The sequence below is a fragment of the Rattus norvegicus genome, chromosome 1 (assembly GCF_021556685.1).
Source record: "Rattus norvegicus strain SHRSP/BbbUtx chromosome 1, alternate assembly SHRSP_T2T, whole genome shotgun sequence".
Taxonomy (NCBI): domain Eukaryota; kingdom Metazoa; phylum Chordata; class Mammalia; order Rodentia; family Muridae; genus Rattus; species Rattus norvegicus.
Genome location: NC_141534.1, coordinates 21,365,697 through 21,384,162, shown reverse-complemented (window position 1 = coordinate 21,384,162; position 18,466 = coordinate 21,365,697). Strand labels below are relative to the sequence as shown.

Sequence of the window (18,466 nt, the reverse complement as noted above, 5' to 3'; positions counted from 1 at the left end):
TCTAATTCAGGTGGAAGAGAGAGGAGTTCATGCTCTGGCCATCAGCTTGAGGGCAGTGTAAAAATAATGCCATGCTTAGGCCTTTGCCGACAGTTAAAAATGCTCTTGCCAGGTTAGCTTCGAGGACAAAAGCAGGACTCCTGAGCTAAGCCTGGCTAGCTAGTGCCACCATTACACTGTGCCAGGCCGGCTTTCTTGCATGGGTGCTAGGAACCTCCTGCTTGCACATGACTGACTGAGCCATCTCCCCAGGACCTGCTCGTCTGCTTCTAAAGTGAATGGTTGACAAAAACGTGGCCCCTACATTTAGGAGTGGGGGAAAAGAAGTCCACCATAAATTAATCACACTTAGTGTTTCAACCTTTGTGCTTGCTCATATGGAGAAGGGGTGGTCTCAAAAAAAAAAAAAAAGGTAGCAATTCTTTGTGTGGGTAATTATATTTAACATCAGGTGGTTGGCTGATGAGCCTGTCCATCACCCCAGGGATAAGCCTTTACTGCCTCGCAAATACCTTCAGCTGATTGGCCTGCTTGGGACTTCTATTACATTTCTAGCCACAGATTCTCTTTTGCCTCCACCCACCATTAACCCTGTGGAGGTGGGCCAGTACCCTGCAACACTTTAACCACCCACGTTCTCCTTGATTAGGAAAACGAACTTAACTCCCGATGCATGTTCCAAACTCCCTGAAAATAGCTGTTTGTGGGGGGAAATGCTTGCTATCACAGAACAGAGTTAAAGCAAATGTGGGTAATTTTAATTAGATCAGGTACCCTTTATACCTTTTTAATATAAGTTATAATACTCTATTTTAAAAATTAAATTTAAACTGAAATTTTTGTCTTTGGGTGCAAATACTAGTGAGTAAAAAACGTTCAGAAACACTGTATTTTTTTTTTTAAATGGGAAAACAGTCTCAGTTAGGCCTAACCTACAAGATCAGTATTTACATCCAGAGTGAGCAGGTGACCCGCCTTAAACTTACACCGTGAGTGACGATATTCCCGGGTTGCTTTGGTTTGGAGCATTTTGCCATCAGATTGAGTGTCCCTGCAGAGCAGCTCTGGCAATATGCAGATGATGCTGGCCTGCCACAGCCTGGTAACTGGAAAGATGGCTGCAGAGGATCAGCAGGGAAGGCAAGGAAGCTCCAGGCACAGGAAGTTCAAAGCACATTTAGTCCTTTGACCAAAAACACCTTGCACATCCTCAGCAATGTAGCCTTTCAGAGGGATACTGTTAGTGAGTGATGCCAGCTGGAGGTGCCAGGACCAGCTCGATGTCAGGGAGGCTGACTGGTCACCCAGCACACACAGCCTTGGTCTCCTGCCTTTACTTTCTCCTGCAGGACCAGGCCAGCAAGTTTCTCTGGCATCCACTAAGCACATATGGCAGGGCCTAGTAGAGATACTATTAGATACTTAATAGAGATACTATTAGATACTTAATAGAGATACTATTAGATACGTAGTAGAGATAGTATTAGATACTTAGTAGAGATACTATTAGATACTTAGTAGAGATACTATTAGATACTTAGTAGAGATACTATAAGATACTTAGTAGAGATACTATAAGATACTTAGTAGAGATACTACTAGATACTTAATAGAGATACTACTAGGTACTTAATAGAGATACTACTAGGTACTTAGTAGAGATACTATTAGATAATAGAGATACTATTAGGTACTTAGTAGAGATACTATTAGATACTTAATAGAGATACTATTAGATACGTAGTAGAGATACTATTAGATACGTAGTAGAGATAGTAGAGATACTATTCTATAATGTTTGAGCTCAGAGATTCCCAGAAAACCTCTCAATCTATTGTGGGTCCAAGCTCAGACTATTAGAAAAAAAATCTAAAACTAACCACAGACGAAAGCTGGCTGACTCATGGCAAAATCTGGGGGCAGGAGGAATTACTTTTTGGCATTGCCTTCTTCTCTAACAGTGTCCGTCCCCTTTCCTGTGGGGAGTGTATTCTTTGTGGCATGAGGTCTCCTCCCTTTAGGACTCCATGGAAACTCTTCTGGACTCTAGAATTAATGCCAATTAATCTCCCCTAAAATTCAGATTAAAACTAATTTCCATTCCTAGTTACATTATTTCTGCTTTTGAATTTTTTTCCAATTGGTTTAAGCTGTCCTGGGGCTCACTGACCAGTCTAGCCCAACTGGTATATTTCAAACCAATGAGAGGTTCTGTCTCCAAGGAGGTGGGCCCCATTTCTAAGGCTATTATTACCCAAGGCCTCCATATGCATGGACACAAAAGTGCATTTTCACTCCATATACACACACAGACACACATGCACACAAGCTATAGCGGTTTAATTGAGAATGACCCCAAAAGACTTATATATTTAAATGCTTGGTCCCAAGTGAATTAGGAGGTGTGGCCTTGTTGGAGGAGGTATGTTACTGGGAGGTGGGGAGCTCTGAGGTTTCAAAAGCTGACATCATTCCTATGTCCTCTTCTCTGCCTTGTGCTTGTAGATCAAAATGTAAGCTCTCAGCTCCTATGTCAGCGCCATGCTTATCTGTCTGCTGCTATGATCATGAAGTCTAACTCTGTGCAACTGTATGCCCCAAATTAAACACTTTCTTCTATAAATTGCCTTAATAGAAAATAACTAAAGTACATGTATACAGATGCACGCATATACACATATTTTTTAATTCTTAAACTATATTCTACCAAACAGTAGTGATATAAAATGACTAGTAAAAACAGGACTTTGCTGATCATGTGCATTTGAAAAATGATTCTGAAAATGACTATATAATTGCTCGATATGTTCCACACAAGGTGATCCGCCAGCTCTGTGAACTCACAAAGACTCAAAAACCATGTCCAGGAACAATGTTTACACTTAGAGGTTTTAAGAACCTCTCTGTGGTTCTTCGACTCTCTTCTTTCTGCAGAAGACAAAGTTCCAGCTTAAGGGAGCTTGGCCACGTGTACATGTGCTCGTAAAGACGTACGTTAAGATGTGCTAAGTCAAGTTGTGCTATGTAACCACGGCGCGGAGGAGCACAGCCACCTTGACCCATGCAAAGGAGCCTGTTGTGACATGTGACATTCAATGAATGGCAGACTGTCAAGTCCTGAGAGTCAGGTTAACTTTATTTAATACATCAGTGTTGACGTCTGCTCTGTCATGTAATTCTTGAAACTCTGAAGACATTCTGAGGGACATTTTTCAGAAAAATGCTAACAGTTCCTTTGAATCTCCACTCCACTCTTGCAAGTACCATTAGGTTAACTGTGTCTTTTCTCTCTAAGTCAATCAGGACCAACAGGAGCCAATGAAGTCGGGAGTTAGCTCTCCACCAGCCCTAAGTGTTTCCGTGGTGATCAGGCTCCGCCTGCTTTAAGTTACTCCCCACTGTGTAAAACAGTGATTTTTCAGCCCAGAGTGACTATTTTCCAAGCAGCATCTTACAGACACCAACACCTATCCAGTACCATCCTCTCTCTGATAAACAACATGGTCCTAAAAGTAAACAGGCATCACAAGCCTACTTAAAGTGAAGTAGATTGGAACCATATAAGCACATGGACATACATACTAAAACCTTATCAGAAAAACAAGTCAGGAACTTATCAAACACACCAGACCCTCACCCAGACCTCATAAGATCTAAGGCTGAGGCTCGACTCGTTGGCAGTGACTGGCAAAGAACTCCCAGCCGTCCTCGGGGGCACACCGCAGCTCAATCCCACAATGCTGTTCACTGCAGCCCGTCTCCCATCCAGACCAGTCCCGCTCTTCGCTTGCAGTCTCCCGGTCCTACATCTCATCCTTGCAGCTCAACTTGCCCTGAAACCCAGTTCACACATGACTCTACACTCTAGCTCGTTGTTTCCAATCAGATTCATCAGTCTAATCACTGAGGTGACCCTCTCTACCTCTGTATCTGCTCCCTGCTTCCGCCCCCAATAAGGCCTCTATGAACTCCTTGAACTCTTTCTGTCATCTTTAACTCCCATATCTATTTCCATAACCTACATCTATAGATATAGGATGCACAGATATAATTGAAATGTCTGACTAAAGTGTTAATGTTAATTAAGATGGGATTAAAACCCATTTTCCAACGGCCAGCTGCCAAGGGAAGTTGACATCACGTGACAAGCTACAACCAGTGAAACCTGAAACGCCTGAGGATTTGTTGCTGTTCGATAAATTCTGCCATTGTAGAAACAGACAAGCTTATCTGGCTGATTCTGGCACAGCAAGCTCTCAACGGTTTCTGGATTCTTAAAGATGTTCAAAGTACAAAGGGGTATAAAGTTTACATTCTGGTAGGCCCATCTGACACTAGACTTCATTGAACGTTTAGAGTTAAAATGCCACCAAGACAAAAGAGGATTCGTTTGAATATTGTGACGTAAAAGTGACTCAAAACTAAGAACTATACATAGTTAAGCCATTAGCACTGGTTTCAAGGATTCACAAGGAGTTTGTGCTGGACTGGGTGCTTCCAGTAAAGCTTAGTAAAGCTGTCTGATCTGAGAATCTCAGGAATGGGCCACTCACCCCTGTTCCACAGACGGTTATAAGACAGCTTGTATCTGGTCTTCTGGAAACTGGGTGGAGGCTATGGGAGACAGACTCTAGACTTCTAGAACATTTTCCTCTTCCTCTGCTACAGTCCTATGAAGCTTACCCATCCGGTCTGCCATAACAGAAAATCTACCCTTATCCACGAATCACACAACTGTGGCTGTAGGGGCTTCCTCCCTTTCTGAAGTTGGTACGCCTGGGAGGCGTCTCCTCCTTGGCCCTCCACACTCTCCTTGCCTTCTTCCTCTGCAGTGAGAATCTGGAATGACCCTCATCTTTCACCCACGGGTTTGCTTCCTACCCAGAGGTCTCTCATTCAGATTTTGCTATCCGCGTTGCTTCTGAGCAGACTTGCACATAACTTAGTATCTATAATAATTCTCCATCCTAGTTTCACTAAGGACGCCACGTACATACTGGCATGGCAGCACACATCTCTAACTCTAGCACTGGGTGGGGCAGAGTTCCTTAAAGTGTAAAGCCAGCCTGGTCTACTCAGTGATTCCCAGTCAGTCAGGAATACCAATGAGATCCTGTGTTAAAACCACAAAAAGATATTGTGTGCTCTGTTTCCCCATTGGTGTCACAGTTGTGTCTATTGTCAGGTTTCTAAACTGCCACCACCTTTCTAGAAGAACCTGAAGACGTTCCCTCTGCCACTGTCCTTCTGGACATACAAGGAAACCAGCTGGAGACTCAAACCAAAATGAAAACCTCTCTATAAAATGATCTCAGACTATTTGCCAAATGCCATGTAGAGATTTCAGAACAGGAGCAAAGAATGCTTGCCCCATTGCACAACCCAGAAGACACCAAGTGATTTTTCCTTGGGTTATAAAACAAGACAATTCATATTTCTTCAACTTTACTACATAGATTTCCCCTCAAAGAGTAGTTGTTTTAGTGTCCTTTTTATAAGTGGTTTACAGAGTCAACATTGGCCTGGGGCTGGACCTTGGTGGGTTGAGTGCTTTCCCAGTGTGCACGCCCTCTATCCTTGAGGCTAGTGAGATATTTTACCTTCCTAAACACACTGTCACAGCTCAGACTTTGAACTTGCCTTTAACGTTAGTGTGGATAATAGTTTTTCAGGTCATTTAAAGATGAAGACTACAGGAAAGAAGGAAACTGAACCTTGAGGGCAGTGTACTGTCTGTCTATCCTGCTGCCTTAGGAAGTTGTCTCTGCTAATCTACAGTTCTTCTATACCTAGCAGGCTACTTTAAAACACAGTCATTGATCCAAACAATAGAACCACCAGTGTCTTGGGGATGCTTCAGTCTAACACCCAAAATTATTTACAAATGTCCTTCTAGCATGTCAAGTCATGGTCTAAAGCCAGTCTGGTCTACTCAGTGATTCCCAATCACTTCCTTGTATAAAAGACATGGCCTGGTGAGGTGGCTCAAGGCCACTTGCAGCCAAGCCTGATGACCTGAGTTTGCTACCTGAAACCCATGTGGTAGAAAGACAGGGCAGACTCCCAAAAGTCCTCAGACCTTCGTGTGTGTGTGTGTGTGTGTGTGTGTGTGTGTGTGTGTGTGTGTGTATACCAGGACATGTTCATGTACTCACACACTCACACACACACACACACACACACACACACACACACACACACACAAGTATAATAATAAACCATTTTAAATAAAGCCTTGGTAGGTTTCTCCTAGACACTAAGCATGCTCCAAGGTGACGGGAAGCCTAGATTCTCTGAAACTGGTAGCTTCCCTCACTCCTGACTTACTGTAGGCCCTGACCTGCCCATAACCACTTCTTATTGAACTCAGTCACCAGGGCCATCTTCCATTGGAACCCATAGCTGAGTCAGTATCCTCGATGTGCCAAGGAGTGTTGACTGCATCTAGGGATGAGGTCAGCTCTGTTCACGCATCCATCAGAAAAACCACTGGCTAAAAGAACGCTGGGAACATTAAAAGCCACAGTAAATGCTGTGCAAAGCAACCTACCAAACTTCATTACAGTTCTCTAGTGATGGTGCACATTCTAAATTTCATGTCTTTCTTACACTGTTAGAGCGTCCTCGTATACCTATGCTGAAATCATTGGTACGCTTTACGTAGCTGACTTAAGCATTCCTCTACCATAGTCCTCATTTCTAACCTTTCTCTGGTATTGCAGACGTTTGCATGGACACCTTCACATTTATATTTCACTTTACATGTGTGAGTGTTCTGTCTGCATGTATGGATGTGTGCCAAGTGTACGCCTGGTATCTCTGGAGGTCAGAAGAGGACATCGCATCTCCCGGAACTGGAGTTTCAGATGGCTGTGAGCCTCCATGTGTACTAGGGACTGAACCAGGGTCCTCTGCAAGAGCAACAAATCTCTCCAGCCTCAATAAGGCACCTTTTGGGCACTGTTTTTCAATGCTGGGAACATGGTTGAGAACTTAAAGGGCTGGTCCAATTCTACAAGTCCCCTATTTAGAATCTTTGCTGTCCCTGCACCAAGAACTGACCTAACAGATATTGTCCTCAAATACAGTGATTGGAACTACAGGTACTCCATATTCTAAAAGTCAGTCTGGGGTACTGTTAGAGTACCAGACTGCAGGTTCTGTGCCAAAACTTCGTTCTCTAAGATGATGGCAACCTCCCAAAGGGACTGAGCGTGGATGCTCATTGCCACGATGCTCAGAGAGCAAAGAGTTGGAAAGCAAGCCACTTGCCAGGGACGGGTGGCTAAGCTACCACAAACGGAATGGGATATAAAATTTTATTTGTGGTCAGGTGTGGTCATACAGCTCAATCCTGATGCTCAAGAGACTCAAGCAGGATCTCGAGTTTGAGGCTAGCCTGGGCTAATGAAGCCCTGCTGCATAACGAACAGTTTCATTATATTCATCATATATACATACACACACATTATATATACATATATTATATATTTCGTCATGTAATTTTGAACTGTCTACATTGCACAATTACAGTTAAAATACCCTTTAAAATAACACCCAAAGTATCTGAAGTGACTTGCAACTATCTCACTCTACTTCTCCACCTGAATAACACTGGAAGTTAGGGATTCAAGCCCAGGAGAGTTCGTTTAGGTCCACGTCACTGGATTACAGGACACCCAGGAGGCTGCTGACATATCGTTTCCTTACTGCCCAGGGAGGAGTTTCCAATGGAAAGCAGTAGGCCAGTCAGCCTCGAGTGAGTGGATAGAAAGTGCACATGGACTCTAAACAGGCAGTCAGAAGCCACGCCTTTCATGTAAGTTTTCAGTTCTTTGTGGCTACCCACACTTTAAAAGTATTAAGTAGAAAATTCGAGAAATAACTTCCTTGGTGATATAGACCCATAATTCTGGAAGGTGAAGGAGGAGGAGGAGGAGGAAGAGCACCTCCTTGAAGGCCACTTAGGGAGTGAGCAACTTAGGGAGGACTCAACATAGAAGAAAGCTGACAGTGGGCACTAGAACTCGCTGAAAGGTATCCCGGAGATAGAAAATGCACCAGTCTTAAATTATGCACCCTTCTGACCACCGTGATACCCTCTGCTATCCTGCCCACCCAGGATGGGAATCGACCCTTGGCCAACACAGCCACAGACCTCCCTGTAGCCACCCAGTCTCCACACCCAATATCAAACCAGCTGTCACAGCATCGCAGAATTCAAATCATTCTTACATTTACATAATAAAGGCCCCAAGCGCATAGTGACGCTGGCGTTTGATAAACCATGGTACGCTTCTCCGAGTGAACACAAACACACACACACACACACACACACGGGGAAAAGGAACACAGATAGTGGGGTTAGCGGTATCTGTGCTTTACTGGAGGCTTTCTTCCATCGCCTCCACAGAGAACAGAGAGAATACTGTAATTTGTTTTCTGTACATTAAGCCTTCTAATCTAAACAGAATGCAGTCTGGCTTCACGTTTATATCCCATTCAAGCGGAAACTTTCCATTTGATTACCAGTCTAGGTCTAAGCAACCAGTCCCTGGCACTTAATAGCTACCAAATAAATCATGATCTGTAATAGATGTTCCCTGTATTTACAAATGAACTTGGGTGAACGGGAGCTGGCCGGTGAGAGGGAAAAACATGAGACTGAAAAGAAGACAGGTTCTTAGACACAGAGACAGGACTCAGAAACTGAGGGTGTGACCTCACTGAAAGCATTTAAACCTTCTGAGGGCCACATCCCTTCCTCTGGGGGAGAAGAGGGAGAGTCAGTTCTGAGCAAATAACTGCCGAGAAATGCCAGGCAGACAGTCTGAAAGGTTGAATTCCAGAACCTGGGCATTTAAACATCTATTCAGTGAATGTCACTGGGTACTGTCACTGCAAGTTAATATCGTAAAGACAAGCAACATTTATAATAGGGGAATTACCAACATTTATAATAGGGGAATTACCTTCACCACTGGGTTTTTCACTCTGGGATTAAGTGAGACACCACTTGGAAGATGACGATCCATTGAGAGCAAAACAAGAAAGAGTGAGTGAGAAGCGAAAATCTACAGGCTCTGTGGGCTGTCACTCAAGCTGCAAAGACTAGTACTTATGTAGTCATTTCACCTAACAGATTTCTGTAATCATGCCTCATGTGCATGCTAATGAACTGTTCACATAATTATCAACAATATGCAAGATATCTCTTTGAGGGCATCTTTTTTAAGATTTACTTATTATATATATATATATATAAGTACACTATAGCTGTCTTCAGACATCAGAAGAGGGCATCAGATCTCATTACAGATGGTTGTGAGCCACCATGTGGTTGCTGGGATTTGAACTCAGGACCTCTGGAAGAGCAGTCAGTGCTCTTAACCACTGAGCCATCTCTCCAGCCCTTTGAGGGTATCTTTAACATCAGTTCATAGACAGCTCATACGCACAGGATGGATCACTCAAACCCAAGCTTAAAGAACAGAAAAGATTCTGAGAACAGAACATGCTAAACCTGAGGGATGGGAGAGGGAGGGCGCTCTGCTTACTCATAAGCACAGCCTTCAAACTGCAAACCAGCCTTAACCAGAGCAGAGGGAATGCAAGGCAGGGAGTGGACTCTGATCTCTATGCTCACCTCAGAAACTCTGGTATAACAGGGGCCAGCAGGTAACTTAATTTGAGTAAGAAACCCCTGGGCTGAAATGGAAATATCAAAGAAAGGTGTGTGTGTGTGTGTGTGTGTGTGTGTGTGTGTGTGTGTGTGTGTGTGTGTGTGTGTGTGTGTAGGGGTGTACTGGCTGGTTTTGTGTGTCAACTTGACGCAAGCTGGAATTATCACAGAGAAAGAAGCCTCCCTTGAGGAAATGCCTCCATGAGATCCATCTGTAAGGCATTTTCTCAATTAGTGATCAAGCGGGGAGGACCCCTTGTGGGTGGTGCCGTCCCTGGGCTGGTGGTCTTGGGTTCTATAAGAGAGCGGGCTGAGCAAGCCAGGGGAAGCAAGCCAGTAAGAAACATCCCTCCATGGCCTCTGCATCAGCTCCTGCTTCCTGCCTGTGCGAGTTCCTGTCCTGACTTCCTCTGGTGATGAACAGCAATGTGGAAGTGTAAGCTGAATAAACCCTTTCCTCCCCGACGTGCTTCTTGGTCATGATGGTTGTGCAGAATAGAAACCATGACTAAGACAAGGGGTAAAATCACCCAGAGCTAGAGAAAGTTAAAAGATACTTGTCTTAGCTTGTCACTGTTCATAACCTTATGGGGAGAAGCACTGGGAGATAAAGGGTCCCACAGATACTTTCTCACCAGTGCATGGTACCCTCGTTTGAGACCCTGGAGGTGATTGCTGGAAGCATGAGGGTGTCTTTTGGAATCCCCCAAAGATCTACAAAAAGTAGAGCGCAAAGTATCCCTCAGCCTGGGCTTGACCAGAGGACTGCAGTGAGCAGTTGGTGAATAGAGGCCAGCTGGCACAGAAGCTCTGAGAACTGAAGGAGGCAGAAGACCAAGGCAATAAGGCAGACTCTGGCGCCATCTAGAGGCTTCCCCTGGGAGCAGTCGCAAAAGAAGCCAAGGGGATCAGAGGTGTCAGTGTGCACCTAACAGCCATGCAGCAAACAAGGCTCTAACAGCCTCCTAGAAACACTGAGATCTTCAACACCCTTGGATTAGAACTGAATTGACCTAGGATCCCAGAAACAAGAAGGTTAGGGTGCCAAAAACTGTAAAACATCACTTACACCCCCAACCATGCTGCAGCCTGGTGTGCCCTGCAAAACAAGGCCAGAGACACAAACAATCACTCACCTTCTTCCAGAGCATTGGTGCTTTGGACAGCTTCATAAAGGTCAGGTGAGGCTTAAAAGTTCTGCTTTCTCCAGCCAGGATGCCTTTTTCCTGAAATGTCCTTTTTGCAGTCTCTGAAGAAAATAAAAGGAACGCAAAAGTGCTAATGTACTAACACATGGTTATCTTTAGTTATTAAGAGGCTGATTCAAGAGATGACTGACTGCTTTATAAAGATCAAATTACTGTTTCCAATGTGTTTTATGGGTTTTGTGTGTGTGCGTGTGTGCATGTGTGTGTGCATGTATGTGTGTGTGCCTGTGCGCGCATGCATGAGTGTGCGTGCGTGTATGTGTGTGCATGTGTGTGCGTGTGCGTGTGTGTCTGCATGTATGTGCATGTGTGTATGTGTGTGCCTTTGTGTGCATGTGCATGTGCATGTGCATGTGTGGTGTACATGCATGCATGCGTGTGTTTCTGATGTTTTGTATACATTTTTGTTTGTTTTTTTCCGACTTTTTCAGTTAAAAAAAAACCATGAAAAAAGTAGCTATTTGATATTTCCTAGAGACAAAGAGACAAAATACAGTAAGTGTGATAACACACAACAGTTACACTCCTGTGATTGAAGCACACAATATAGTACACAAAACACTGGCAGGTTTGTCACTCACACAATAAAGCCTGTGTTTTCTGGTGAGATGCTGCCTCTCAAAGACCATCTTGGTAGTTTCCTTATGCTGTAAGGAAGGACTGGCTGGCCTGCTGCCTCCTTTCAAATCTAGTATTTCTGACCAAGATGAAGTAAAGAACCTTCCCAACAAAGCACAGGCCTTGGTCCTGTGGGTAAAATGCGAGCATGAGGACCTGAGTTCAGCTTCAGCTCACCCACAGAAGAAGCTGGGCACGCCTAGAACCCGAGCACTGTGGAACAGAGACTGTGCGAGCCAGGCGGGCGAGCTAAAACAAGCTTTAGCAAGATGCCCTGATGAAGCAATAGAATGGAGAGAACTGGAGAGACACCAGACACCCTGCTTTGGCCTCATACTCTGCGTGTGCTCGAGCACAGGCACACGCACGCGCACACGCGCGCACACACACGCACATACACACACACATCCATTATAAAATGTAGGTATAAATTTTTGCAACCTAATTTTAATAAGGGTTCAACCTCTCCTCTAGCCCACCACCCAGCAGAGGCAGTGGAGGAGAAAGTTATCAGGACATGGGGGAAGTGGACCTGTTCAGCAGGAGTTCTCTGGGGGCAAGCTCAATCTTTGTCAGCAGCTCAGTCCCACAGCAAACACCAAACGCGACTCAGCAGCCTGCAGATCAGTCCTCTAGGCAGGCAGACACCAGACAGGAACCAGCAGCTGGAATTCAATCTTGAAGAAACCTGAGGTGATGGCTCAGAAGCAGCCAGGAACCTCATGGGAAGGTCTGGAGTGAGTATCTCTCGATGGAAGCATTACCACAAGCTGAGCTCAACAACGCTGTGTAAGTCGGACCAATACATGCCTGTCGTTAGTAAAGAATAGCGAGGTGGAGCAAACCAAACCAAGGCTCAGTGCTCACCTCCCACTGTCTGTGGGCTATATTTACACTCCTTCATCCAGCGTCCTTTCAAGTGTCTGCTCTATCCAAACACCCTTTCACCTGCGTCTGCTTCAGGAAAACATCCTTCCACGAGTTTGCTTCAGCAAGACATCCTTTCACCTGTGTGCCCCAACAAACCATCATCTGGCATAACTAACTTTCCAAAGAGACTAGAAGTTTCCACCTCAATAAAATGAGAAGCGAACACTGAGAGCCAAGTGTTTTGACTGCTCCAGTTTAAAACCTTGGGTGTACGGGAGAACACCCAGACGGAGCCCAGAAATTTTTCAGGGTGAACAAAAAAAAAGGGAGAGACCAAGAAAACAGAGTTCAGAGAGCAGAGGACTCAGGGGTGAGACCCACACCAAGGCCAAACTCCAGGGATCTGCAAAGCATCCACCAGAATACTTGGTCTAGGGCTGGTACCATGGGACTGAATCAACATAGAGGCAGGAGGCCTGTGAGCCACTCCTGGCCATCTGATTAGATTTCCCCATGTACCTTATTTGATATAATCGAATACAATCAAGTACATCAGAACAAACACTTTTAAATCTACCTGTTTCAGTTTCATCTGATTTTTAACATAACTTCTCTCATTAACTCTCCGGGTCAAAATCGTTGATATTTATTCACAATGCTCCTACATATTTGTCTAATTTCCATTAGAGCGTTTTCTCTGTACGGCGTAATTTCTAGATGTATAGAAAGGGGCAGGGGATGTCCTCGCTCTGAGAGGTATTTCTTAATGACCTCGTTTAGTAGCAGCATAGTGTACTGCTTAGCCTGAGTACTGGATGGCCATTAGACATACGTCACTTTCAAGATAAAGGTCGCCACTGATGTGAAAATTCCATGGCGTTTTCATCCCCACTCCCTCAGAGAAGGGTGCTCATGAGTAATTAGAGAGGCTATCAATTCTTCCTGTAAGACAAATTCCTTCACGCACTGAATTGAAAAATCACCCAACAAATACATCAGGCACCCTTCAAAGGACAACTTGGTGTGTTTTCTAAATAATACGATTGATCTCTCGGATGAGAAGGAAGAGAGTTGCCTGAAGAACAATTCATTTGAAGTATGGTTTTGGGGGCAGCAAGATGTCTCAGTGGACCTGAAGGCTTTTGTGCCCAACTGGAGTTCAAGCCCTGAGACTCACATGGTGGAAAAGTTGCCTTACACACACACACACACACACACACACAAACACACACAAACACACACACACAATCAAATGTGTAAATACGTTTTTATAATACCAAAAGCCCATGCTGAACACTGAAACAATTTAATGAGCAACACTTTGATGACCCTAACAAAAACAGCTTTATCTGTTTTTGTAGATTTTACATATCTACATAGATCTTGCTAAAATGAACTATTTTAAAGTGTGGCAGCAGTAAATTCGTTCTTAAAAATGAAGAAGTCCCTAAACACTGTTTCAAAGTAGACTATCAAGCTGATTTAACAGAATCCTAGATTTCTAATTGCACACCCATTTTTGTAAACCTCGTTTCCCTTACTTATCTCTCAACATTCCCCCAAATTCTGATGCTGTTTATATGACGAACTGTAATTGGGACCCTAGGAATTAGGGTCCCTGATAGAAATACTACAGTGTCAATAAAAGCAGCCCACGCCAGAACCCAAGCATCAGGAAAAGGACTCCTTTCCAGGGGAAGAACTGTCTCTCTGTCGCCCCACAGCTGATGTACTGACAGTACACTACCTAGCTTGTCTGAGGTACTGACATAGTACACTACCTAGCTTGTCTGACATACTAACAAAGTACACTACTTAGCTTGTCTTTTACATTTTCTATATTTTATAACATTGCTGTGTGGAAGTAGATCAGACAGATAAAGATTTTTCTGTCCACAACTTTGAGAAAAACTGTAAAAAAAAAAAAAGCTCATTCTTATACATGTACCCTTAAGTACGTGCATATGTGTGAATAGATACATATATGACCATGTGTACATAATGTCTTTTCCTCTTAATGCAAGCCAATTTCAGGGGCCCACAGCCAAGCTTGATGGCCAGGGGTCTAATTAGCAAAAAAGACAAAACATATGGGAATATTATCTGAAGGTGTCTCCCAACTTATGAGCAACTGTGGAGGAATAAAATGTACAGGGAACAGAGCTTCCAATTTGTCTATGTGAGAATACAGGGTAAAGGCTTCATGTGACATTTTCCTCTCCTTTACCTACACTACTGCACCCTGCCTGTGTTTCCCACCATTTCCCTTCCCCACCTTCCTCCTTCCCTCAGCCTGGTCCTTCTTTTCCACACATAGTCTCCCTTTTGATTTCCAACCACACAGATTCTATTTCTGTGGTGGCCTCAACAAGAACTTCCCCCACAGGCTCATCCATTTCAACAGTTAAGTCCTCAGTTGCTGGCACAGTTTGGGGCAGCTTAGAAGATGTGGCCTCTGTGGAGAAAGCATGCTGCCGGATGGGCCTTTGAGAGCCTAAAGACTTGGCACTCTCTGGTTCCCTTTCTGTGGTACATGTTTGCCATCGAGATGTGAGCTGTCAGCCTCCTGCTTCAGCTACCATGCCATCCGGTGCCCTTTCTCCCTGTCACAAAGGACTCTGGAACCATAAGCCCAAATAAACTCCGTCTGTAAGCTCCCACGTTTACTTACCAGGCCAACAACACCTGATATGGCTACAAGAAACCAGGCCAGTTGGAGGGGCCACAGCCAAAGTAAAGCTGTGGCAGTTTCACTGAGGACGATATTTCTATACCCTTATCAGAAACAGAATATAAAGGCAACTGCCAGGATCGACACGGTTGTCATTTCCGGGACACAAGCTATACAAGGTACAGACGATTACTGTCTAACACCACTTGTCCTGCCAAGCGCCCATGCTTCCTTAACTACTAAGGGAACACACAGAGAAATGCAGAGGCCTGAACACTTCACAACCCAAGAGAGAACACAAGTCTCTCAGGAACTGAAAGGGACATTGTGTGCCAGGAGCCATGGACCCTTACAACATTGCTGTGAGGACCTATGATGCACCCTACAGTGCGGGCCTCCCAAGGCGCTTGGCCAGGCCAACCCCACGGCTCCCTGCAACCCCCCTTTCTATTTTCTAATTTTAGGGTATGCAAGTCAATCTTTAAAGCACACATGGGATAGCCAATTAGAGATAGGGAAATGACAACCACAGCCCTCTGCCAGGTTTTGTGTAGCAATGGAGGAGGGTAATTCATCTACCTTTGAATGCTGACCGGCAGCGTTTCATCGTGCAAGGCCTGAACATTCTACATGATGCCTACTACGTACACTTACTCTCCTCTGTTCCTCCGCCTGCCCTTGAGATCTCTCCCTCAGCTCACAGTTTCCCGTGTCACTCAGCTCCATGTGTCAATCCAGGAGGTTCTCTGTGCCCTTGCAGCCCTTTGCAGAAAGTCCTTACCTACGTGTGAGTCTGGAAATGATTGGTTATTGTCCTCCAGCCCCTCAGAATTTCTGGCATTACTTATGTTCCTTGACCCATTTTGGTCTCGCACAGCCTAACAGAAATACATGTATTTCACACATGGATATCTTGTTTTCCCAACACCAGATAGTGAAGCGGCACTCTTTTTTCCCCAAATGTATGTTTTTGGCACCTTTTCAATCATTAGCTACATGATTTCTTATTTCTTGATCATATTTCCCAGTGGTTCTCAACCTGGCAGTTGTGACCCCTTTGGAGGTGTTGAAGGATCCTTTCATAGGGGTCATATATCAGATATTATGCACATCGGGATTCATAATAGTAACAGGATTACAGTTATGACATAACAAAGAAAATAATTTTACAGTTGGGGGTCACCACGATATGAGGGCCTGTATTAAAGGGTCACAGCATTGAGAAGGTTGAGGACCGCTGCTCTATTCCACTCTACTGAGCCGCCAGTCTGCTCTCTGTGCGAGTCTCGCTGCTTTGGCTACTCTGACACGAGGAAAGTTTAACATCGTATCGCAATGACTCCACCAGTGCTGTTTCCACTGAGAACTGATTTGGCTATTGGGGTTGTGATGGTTTGTATATGCGTGACCCAGGGAGTGGCACTGTTGGGAGGTGTGGCCCTGTTGGAGTAGGTGTGGCCCTGTGGGTGTGGGCTTTAAGATCCTCACCCTAGCTGCCTGGGAGCCAGTGTTCTACTAGCAGCTTTCTGATGAAAATGTAGAACTCTCAGCTCCTCCTGCACCATGCCTGCCTGGATGCTGCCATGCTCCTGCCTTGATGATGAGGAACTGAACCTCTGAACCTGTAAGCCAGCCCCAATTCAATGTTGTCTCTTATGAGAGTTGCCTTGGTCGAACACACATGGTATGCACTCACTGATAAATGAGTATTAGCCCAAAAGCTCAGAATACCCAAGATACAATCCACAGACCACATGAAGCTCACGGAGTTGGAAGACCAAAGAGTGGATGCTTCAGTCCTTCTTAAAGGGGAGACGAAAATATTCACAGGAAGAAATATAGTGACAATATGTGGAGTAGAGACTGAAGGAAAGGTCATTCAGAGACAGCCCTACCCAGGGATCCATCCCATATACAGTCACCAAACCCAGTCAATATTCTGGATGCCAAGAAGTGCATGCTGACAGGAGCCTGATATAGCTGCCTCCTGGGAGGCTCGGCCAGAGCCTGAGAAATAGAGTCAGATGCTCTCAACAACCATAGGACTGAGCACAGGGCCCCCAATGGAGGATCAGAAAAAGGACTGAAGGAGCTGAAGGGGTTTGCAACCTCATAGGAAGAACAACATATTAACCAACCAGAGCTCCCAGAGCTCCCAGGGACTAAACGACCAAAGAGTACACACGGAGGGACCCATAGGTCCAGCCATATATGTAGCAGAGGACGGCTTATTGGGCATCAGTGAGAGGAGAAGCCCTTGATCCTGTGAAGGCTAGATAACCCATGTAGGGGAATGCCAGGGCGGGAAGTGGGAGGGAGTGGGAGCGTGGGTGGGGGACACTCTCACAGAGGCAGGGGGAGGGGGACTCTAGGGGGCAATCTGGAAAGGTAACATCATTTGAAATGTACGTAAATATCATATATATATATATATATATATATATATATATATATAGAGAGAGAGAGAGAGAGAGAGAGAGAGAGAGATAGAGAGTTGCCTTGGTCATGTTGACTCTTCACAGCTGAGAAACCCTAACTTCTGAGCTTTTGTGATTTTTCAGGGTTTTTTCCTAGTTCTGTAAAGCATGTCTCTGGAATTTCACTGAGGATCATGTTGAATCTGGGGATCACCTTTGGTTTTTAAAAAGCCATTTTTATCATTTTAATTTTGTGATCTATGAGCAGGAGAAGTCTTTGGATTTCCTATTATCTTCATTCCCTGGTTAGGTTTAGTCCTAGGTTGGGGGATTGGGGTTTATTTTGTTGTTGTTTTTACTGTGGATTGACTGTGTGAAGTTATTTATAACGGGGTTTCCCCTGACTTCTTTCTCTGCTAGTCTATTATTAGGCTATACATTTCTAAAAGCTCTGGTTGGTTTGGTTACAGAAGGGAACTGTTGCTGCTGCTGAGATAGGGTTTTACGTAGGTCAGGCTAGCCTGAACTCTGCATGGGGATCACAGAGTGCTGACATCATAGGCTCAGCCCACCGTGCCTCAGGCTCAGGCCACCATGATTCAGGCTCAGGCCACCATGATTCAGGCTCAGCCCACCATGCCTCAGGCTCAGGCCACCATGCCTCAGGCTCAGGCCACCATGATTCAGGCTCAGGCCACCATGATTCAGGCTCAGACCACCATGATTCAGGCTCAGCCCACCATGATTCAGGCTCAGCCCACCATGCCTCAGGCTCAGGCCACCATGCCTCAGGCTCAGGCCACCATGCCTCAGGCTCAGCCCACCATGATTCAGGCTCAGACCACCATGCCTCAGGCTCAGCCCACCATGATTCAGGCTCAGACCACCATGCCTCAGGCTCAGACCACCATGCCTCAGGCTCAGCCCACCATGATTCAGGCTCAGCCCACCATGCCTCAGGCTCAGCCCACCATGCCTCAGGCTCAGACCACCATGCCTC

The 18,466-nt window shown here is 45.0% G+C and overlaps 1 protein-coding gene across 7 annotated transcripts in view; it reads right to left on the bottom strand.

Moving 5' to 3' along the window:
- The window catches only part of Akap7 (A-kinase anchoring protein 7), a 130,057-nt gene that overhangs the window by 64,207 nt on the left and 47,384 nt on the right, over positions 1 to 18,466 (bottom strand). For 5 of the 7 annotated variants that reach the window (XR_015628858.1, XM_087567317.1, XM_087567326.1 and 2 more), the window contains 1 exon segment: positions 10,819 to 10,931. Coding sequence is in view for 4 of the 7 variants with exons in the window: in XM_087567317.1 (XP_087423443.1) it covers positions 10,819 to 10,931 (113 nt within the window). In the remaining 3 variants the exon portion in view is untranslated. 7 annotated transcript variants of the gene reach the window in all.